Here is an 8,686-nt window from a genome sequence, read left to right as displayed (position 1 = left end):
AATCTTATCACAGAAAGTATACAAACCTTTTTCACAATGTCACACCCTGAAAACATACTTCTAATATCTGTAGCTGAGCCTAGATGACGTTTTGGAAGGCTGAGACAGCTTTTTTTTTTTTTTCTTCTCCCCCTTTCATTACCACTCGTTACTTGTAAAGTTGTTGTTTCTCATTATAATTACACCAATCACAGAAAACAAAAACTTAGGCATATGAGAATAAAACTCACCATGCTGTTCATTTTTGAAGAGGATGAGCTTGCCCTCTGCTTCCGTAGGCTGTTCAGCTCTTCTGTATTTTCATCCTTTGGTTTTATGATCAGCCGACTGCCTCCAGCAGTACCTTCTGAAGAGGATCTCAGTCGTTTCTCAACAAATCTGCCTTCTCGGTATGGACTGAAGCTATTGACAAGATCAACTACAAACAGAGAAGCAATCAGCAATCATTACAGAGAACTACTCTCCACAAGTATTTTCTTAATGAGAACACTGCTTTGCTTGAAATGCTTACATTGAAAGGTGATCGCATAAGAGATGTTCTGTAGAAAGCAGATCTTGCTTACCTAGAGAAAAGCGTCACCTGGGCCACCAGTTTGCTGTTCAGCCCCCAACGACCAGCACACTCTGCACGCCACAGCCCAGTCCATGGCTCCTCACAGAATCCAGAAGGACCTTCAGCTCTATCCTTTCCTTTCTCCCCTTGTTCTAAGGACACTTCCAAACTGCCGTCCAGCAAAATCCACCAGAGGAACCACCGCTGGTCCACTGGTGCCAAAACACAACCTTCCTTACCCTGTGTCCTGAGGCAAGCCCAGGTTTAGTAGGGCCAGGTCACAGCTTTGTTATCACTGCATAGGACAGGGATGCACTTTGGGTTTGGTTTGTTTGGCCTTCCTAGCTCAGCTCTGCATCTGCACCCTCCAAACCCAGCCTGCAGCCAACAGGCTGAATCCCAGTCCCCAACTCCAGTTAAACAGCAACACATCAGAAAAGAGATGAAAAATTACATTTGGAGGCATTAGGGTAAATTTAGAGAAGGGGAAAGAGAAAAGCATGATAAATGTAATACAGAAAATCTTCTTTTGCCTTTTGCAAGAGAACAGACATTTTCTCTAAGGCTTTTCAAAAACACTGATATCACATAAAAATACATAAAGCTATACTAAGAAATATATGCCATATCAAACCTGCTCAGATATTAATGTCACGTTCACGATGCTATCTATAATGATATTGGCTGTAAGACCGGCTACGGAAGAGAAAACATCTATCACCAAAGAAAATGCACAGAAATATTTTGCATTCACATCTGGTTTTAAATACTGTTTTAGCACAACCAAATGTTTAAACCAGTCTGTTTCTAATAGATATAACTACTTATGACCATATCTTACTGAATGCCATATAAGCTTTTTCTATATTTATTTCATTTCATATGACAGGATTTTATATCTTTTTTCAATGGTCCCTTTGGATGCTTGGCCAGTTTCTAATTCTAAATACATTGTTCACTACACAAGTTAAAAAAAAAATAAATTGCATTTTGAACAGCACTATAAACCCCTAACAATTAATCATCGGCTCTTACATAGTGCAGTATTAGCTCTAGTGTTTCTGTGAACATGAATCCCATTTACAAAAATCCCTGTATCACAGTTTCTACTCCAGATTACCGCCTTCCAGAAATAGAGATTAAACGTGCAACTGCCAATGTATGAGTTCCAAATGCACAGTTTAATTCTAAACATCACGCTGAGCTGCTCACTTGCTGTTCTACAGCACGCTCTAGCAAGTCAGATTCAAAAGGATGAGCTCATTCACAGATGAGTCAATGTTGCAAGTAAGATCAACCGAGTGCTCAGGACCAGTAACATACATAAATGGAAATATTTTTTCTCCCAATTGACCGATTCTCTCCTGGTGAAAATTAATATAGTGGATTAATTTGACTTTATATTACCATTTATGTACAAGGTATCCAACAAAGCCTTGCAGTGACAAATAATTCAAAAAGCAAGATTGCATTCGATTGCTTATCATCTACGTGCCTAGGTAAATGTCCAAGCAAAGAGATGGGTATGACTTTATATGAGTTTACACTCATTCATCTTCTAATACAAACACTATAAATGCACTCTTGTTAACTCTCACAAATTTTGGCCCACTAGATAAAGCCTCAGGATTATGCAAGAAAGCACCAGTCTTGTCTTTGGTTTGAGACAGTAAACTGTCAGAGATAAATGTCTTCTGACAGCTGTCCTTCACTCAAGGGCCTGGTGCCTTTATTCATCTGCATCTCTATAGACTGGGATTTCTAGGCACAGTCTTTCCACTTAATCTTGTTAATATTTCCAAATTCCTTTTCATAATCCAAAGATCCAGTGTGAAATTTAGATGGTAATTAACTCTCTCTTTTTCACAGATTACATAATGAGACCTTGCACAATGTTATTTCAGATGGAAGCAGAAATAGGATCTCTCACACTCTGCCACAGAAACATCCACTTCGAACTACTCTATAACATCAGTTGAATAGAGCAAGCAAGAGTCAGGAAATTTCAAAACCCAAATCAATATAATATAAATCATAGTATTTTTCATAACCAGACTAAAAGAAGGTTTATTTCTCTGGTGATGTTTGCATCTCAAACAATGCAACTCTTTGGCTCAAGTCCAAAATAGGCATGCCTCAAAAAATCCCAGCTTCAGCATTCAACAAGAGGCAAGAATCAATGCTCTCTTTCTTAATTCATTTTCTACCACAGGAAAGCATAGGTACCAACAGCACTGATGGGTGTCAGCAAACTGTAAAACGTGAACTCAAAAAAACCATAGACACTTTGTTTAAGGACACAATTCATAACTTTTTAATATCCTAGTTAGCACTTGCAACTCTACAGAAACTTTATGGCCAAACATTTCTTACAGAAGTGCTGAGGCCAAAAAAAATTCCGCCAAACCCAACAATGAAAAGACCATGAGACATACCTTTCGAACGGTTTGTTTCATAACCCTGTTGTGTGTTAAATGACTGAGGTTCAGAACATTGAACAATCTGAGACTCCTTTACAGGAATTGTCTCTCTCGTGTGCTTAGACGGTGTGCTTTCATCTCTGTTCCCACTCAAGCCCTGTGCCTTTAGAGAGAGCATCGCTGGTTCTTCTCTGTGCTGTAACGCAAAGGTTTCTAAATGTGCATTTGCTGAGTTAATGTCTCCTATGTGTCTGGCATCATTAATATGTAGTTCATTGGCTTGCAACAATACTTTTGTTTGATTAGCAGCTGAGGTTTTAAACAAGGTGTTAGATTCAACGCTACACGAGCTTGCATGACTCACAGGAGATACACCAGCAGAATGGCCAGTACTTTCCACAATATCCGTTTCCCTCGCAGGAGCAGCAGCAGGATTAAAGAACATCTGAGAGGTAGCGACGTTGTGACCAAAATCCTCTGTGAGCAGTGTCCCAGTCCTGCTGCTGGGCAGAGCATCAACCTCCGAAACAGAATCCTCCGTCAGGGCGACGAAGTCGGAGGGGGTCTGGGCAGCTGTGAGGTCAGCCGAGAGCAGCGGGGACTGCAAGGAGCTTCCCATGCACTCTGTCGTCTCGGCCGAACACGGAGGAGAGGACTTGGCGATCACAGGTTCGCTCTCCACGTACGATTTAACCTCCAACAAGCACGTGGACTGCTGCACAGAGGAAACCGACTGACTCTCCGGAACCGGTTTGGAAAATTTGTAGTGCGATGAAAAAGATTTAGGGAGAAGTTTTCGCGTGGATTGTTTGACAGAGTATCGGCTCTGCTCCTCTGCAAAGCCTGAATCGTCACCCTCATTCTTCCCAGAGCTTATGCAATTTATAAAGACATTCTTATTAGCTGAGGGCTCCTTTCCCTTTTCAAAATCGTCTGTCAAAGACCTTGTTATCTTCTTGCTACGCGAGCTGCCAAAGCCAACCGAATGCCTTCCCCTGCTTTTAATGTGTTCCTCTAAGCTCAGTTTTTGAAAAGTGCTGAGGGAGGACTGGGCACCATTTGAGATATTAACATTTTGACTAGCCGAGTCAGGCTTCTGCTCACCCCCTTTCTTGTTATGGAAGCTAATGGAAGGAGTGCGGAAAATACTCCGGCGCTTGCCTGTGCTCCCTGAGCTGGAGTTAGTGCTGGTTGGGGAGGAGGTGTGGACACCAATGGCATTAGCAGAAGAAGGCGAGGAAGGGAGGGAATCGTGTCTCCGGCTGATACTTCTCCTGAATATTGGCAACCGAGATACTAGAGTCGATCGTCTGGATCCCGAGTCCCCCATCAGGGCACAAAGTGTCCGTGGTTCTTCGCAGCCAAGAAACTAATCTGGGATGAAGGGAAAGAAAAAAAAAAAAGAACAAAAGATAAATGATTCAGCCTCAAAGTCCACTTGAGCAGGCTTTAAGTCAGCCTAAATACATGAGATGCCAACATCAATTTTATGTACAGCTGCAAGTTGTTGTGTATGCATTACTGAAGACTTTTAGAATTTCAATGTGATGTTCAATAGGCAGCACTGAAAACCCAGCAGCTGAGCAAAGATGTGGCTCAAAACATTCTATAGATGAGAGATACAGTATTATATGTGATATATCATACAGTGCAGATCACACTGGGTAACAGTATAAAATTTACATGCCAAAGATGTACAAATATATCACCCAAATGTCCTTGGTTTTGTAAGTTCTTGGGACAAGATTTCTTATAAACTGTAAACTCTCCTATAAGAGACCTGATTTTTCATGATCGGAGTAGAACAAAACATTATTTTGTGTTCCTAAATACTCAGATTTTTGCAAGGAGGAGAAGGATTTAAATTTTCCAATCTTCTCTGAACTTTCAGTTGGACTTTTAATTCCTTTATATGCTCCTGCTAAGGGCTGTATGTACCACCTTACACGGAAAAAACGCTGGCATTGCAGTCAAGCTAAAATATGCACCACCAAAAATTATTCCTAGGGAACTACAAGTTCTAGGAATTTACTGTCAAAAGATGGGATCATGTTTCTAGATTTGAACTTTAATGTTTCCTTGAACACTCCTCTGAAATCCTCTTGTAGCCTACTTGCTTATAATTAGCTCTTTTTGCAGTTCTTTGAAATTAGTGAAAAGCGTTTCACACACAGACACTTGGCATTTTTATAAATATTTAAGTAATAAAAACTTATTTTGATCAGCATAGCAGATGTACTAGAAGAAGATTAATCTTTATGAAATATATACCAGTTCTATCTCCTTTTTGTTCTCGTTATAATAAACTACCGCTGTGAGAGACAGGAGCACGGAGTGAGCAATAAAAACATGTGATACATATTCACAAGAAACAAGAGAGGCTGTAGGCATAATGCCCGAGTGCAACTTCATGAGCTGCAAGTGTTCAGTACATAGGAATAAAAATCAGGTCATTTATCTAAAAATGTTTTATGTCAAATGCAAAACCAAATTCATTCATCTAATGAGCAATTTAATATGCGTTATGTGGCTACAATAAATATCAACAAACAATATCTATATTTATACAGTGTATGTATATACTCACACACATCTATATAAAAATAAAAATGGTAACAGAATATTTAAGGAGAAAACTACATATATATTATATTACTGTGAAAGAAAGGGTAACGAGTAAGTTCAGAGACTATTTCTGACTAGACACATTGGACTGTACTTTCTGCGTCGTTAACTTTCTATAAAAAAATGCTAGTACAGCTCCAGTCCGAACGTGCACTGCCAAGCAGCCACAATATTCACAAGCACCATGAATCAATAAGCAATTTTGTAGTTTAAGATGAGAGAAACAGCTCGGGAATGGTCACTAATTCCTAGAAGTCATTGGTGATCTCTGATGACAGGCTAAAACCTGACGTAGCCAATATCCAGGTCCTGCAATTGAAACCCAAATTTGAATTCAGTCGGACTGGGACAGAACTGATGGCCCAGGCACACACAAAGGTTATCAGAGTAACTTTACATCCACCAAACGAACTGATGCACAGCCAGCTGTTCTATTTGACGGACACGTAAGGTAGTTTGCCTTTACACCACTGTCAGAGCAAAAGCCAAGGCAACGGCGCAGAGAAGCTGAGGCCCTGAGAACTCACGCAGCAGCTTACGTTACACCAGCTCCTTTGCCTGTCCACAACTCAAGCCTACTGAAAATGGGCTTTGGAAAGCCACATGCGACCCTCTCCACCCTCCCCATACAAACCTCGCACAGTTCTTTAACCACTTCCAGACCTATCGTGTCAGGTTTTTGGGGGTTTGTAAACGTGTGCTTGCAGGCATGCTGAGATGTATGGATATGTACATACACACAACACAAGACTACTTAAGGATTGTGAAGGTTCTTCCTCGTATTTTAAGGAGACACCATAACTGCTGAAAAAAGACTTTAAAATGCAGTTTTACAACTGCAGTAGATGAACAAAATATTTTTAAAATACATTAAACCACTATAGGCGTTTTGTGCTCAGACAAAACATTTGCTCCCATTATTCGCTCTCCTGCCCACACCTTAATTGTCAGTTCACTGCAGAATAAACCATCCTGGTTTATAATTACAAAATTCTCTGAGATGAGAGCAGAAGGAAGCAGAAAACTGAGCAAAAAGCACATATTGTGACTTCCGCTGGAAATACAAAGCCTGTGTCTAAATAATAATAGAGAATATTCCTAACAACTGTGAACATACATAGTCTGAGCTTTCCAGGTGGTGACAATTTTTAAGAGAATACATTGCCTTTAACTGCAGATAACAATATGTCATTTATTCAGTCATTCTTCCTTCTTTGCCTCTTGAAGGAAGAGCACAAATAAACTGCCAACATCTCTCTCCTTGTCTAAGCAGCAGAAATCCTCACCCATAAAACATGAACTAATTATAATAAACCGTTCTTTCTAGGTCTACAATGGCTACCAGAGGACATTTCTTAAAACACGCAGATCCATGTACACATACATACCTATATGCATGCTTATCTGCATACACAGCTTGAATACTTTGAATATTGTGAATATTTTTCTAATATTTTGAATACTATTTACATATTTATTTTTTTATATACACACACCCCCCTTTTGCAGTGTAAAAGTGCCAAAGTTTAGCACTGAATTAAAGTGACAGTTCTACTTGCAACACAGGAAAAAATAATATTTATTTCAAAGTATTAATACCCTCAGATCTTAATGAAATAAGATCTTTCATTAATTTTTCCACTTATTGCAGAGGAGTTATAAACTGCCATGTATGTCCTGTTATGAGTAAAATAGGAGGCGTTTCCTTTCAGCCTCCACATTCAACGTAATTACTTGTGCTTACCACTTTGTAGCAGTAACTCTTACAGAGTGAAATTCACTCCAGTTACATATCCTCTACGAAACCACTGGTTTTCTGTATCTAACATCCTCATCCCTACTGGCATCATTCTTAAAAGCTGCAACAGAGGAAAAAGAAAACAAGAGAGAAAGACACTTTTGCACTGGTATCACGCCATTCCAGACAACTCTTTCAAATTTAAACGGGACAACAATTCTGATCCTACACAGTCAATTTAGGACCTAACACAAAGCTCTGTGTATTTCAAAATAAATCATTGGGGTTTTAGAACACTAACAAGAAGTCAAGTAAGCAAGAAGTATCAAGGCAAAGTGACAGTCTAGGATGGCCTTCAATTAGATCAGGCTCCTTGTTTAGGACAAAATATATTTTGCATCATTATCACACAATGTGAAGAGTCAAAACATTGCTTATGCAGTATTCTGTACGGAGGTCTGAATCTTGGTCAAATACACAAACCGTCACCTTAATACTTTTAATTCTAAAATCCAGTTACCGCTGAAACTGAACTGTTTACTCAGTGCTGCAGTACGCAGACATTCAAATTTTGCTTTTTAAGGAATGGATTTTGGATGCATATTTTTGCAGCTGGTATTACACAAGACAAAGTTTGATACACTGAAGGAAAATAAGTAAACTATTTTGAAAGCATTTAAATGCAGCCAGAGTAGTGGTGGATTATTTCAGGATCTGCTCCTCTTCCTCAAGACCTTGGCTGCAGCTCACGTTTCTGAGCTCCTGTGCTGCAACCAACGCAACTGAGGAACAGGCAAAGGGCAAACAAAACATTTTCCCTTCTTATTAGCAACAGAAAAGGTTAATCAAATGGAAATAGTTTCCTTTCACATTGGTCTGCATCAAGATGTTGCAAAATGCAGACTAATCTCAAAAATATCTTAAAGTCACGTATTTAATTGCTAGAGAAAACAAAGAGGCCAAGTTGGGGTTTATTCTTTCCACCCAGGAGATCTTCGGAGGAACCATCCAACTATACAATATTAGGCCTTTATGTTGCCTACAGTAGTTGTATGAGTATAAAATTACAGAAATGTAGAGGTTAAGAATTATACAGTGAACTCTGTATTTTGTATGTTACTGTACCTTGTCAAAAAAAAAAAAAATTGCTCAACTTCCAGACAGTGAAAGTAACGCGGGGAAAAAAAAACAAACAAACAACAAACCACCACCACACACCCCCCAAAACACAAACGCAAGTGTTAAAACAGGTAAAAACTGTCAAAATACTACACCAACGCCTCCGGAGAGAGCCGGGTGGGTGCCGCGGGGGGCGCGTTCCGGGCAGAGCCGCTCGCTCTCTCCAGCAGG

General features: G+C 39.7%; 1 protein-coding gene across 1 annotated transcript; it reads right to left on the bottom strand.

Moving 5' to 3' along the window:
- Positions 1-230: 230 nt before the first annotated feature.
- CCSER1 (coiled-coil serine-rich protein 1) lies at positions 231-4,303 on the bottom strand (the record flags this gene model as incomplete). The annotated part of the gene is made up of 2 exons (XM_009710570.1): positions 2,989-4,303; positions 231-418 (listed from the first exon to the last, which is right to left on the bottom strand). Coding segments are annotated over exons 1-2 (1,503 nt in total), but the record flags the coding sequence as incomplete, so codon positions are not given.
- Between the last annotated feature and the right edge of the window lie 4,383 nt (positions 4,304-8,686).

This window comes from Cariama cristata, unplaced genomic scaffold (genome assembly GCF_000690535.1).
Source record: "Cariama cristata isolate BGI_N322 unplaced genomic scaffold, ASM69053v1 scaffold40141, whole genome shotgun sequence".
Lineage (NCBI taxonomy): Eukaryota > Metazoa > Chordata > Aves > Cariamiformes > Cariamidae > Cariama > Cariama cristata.
This window is presented reverse-complemented; position numbering and strand designations above follow the sequence as displayed.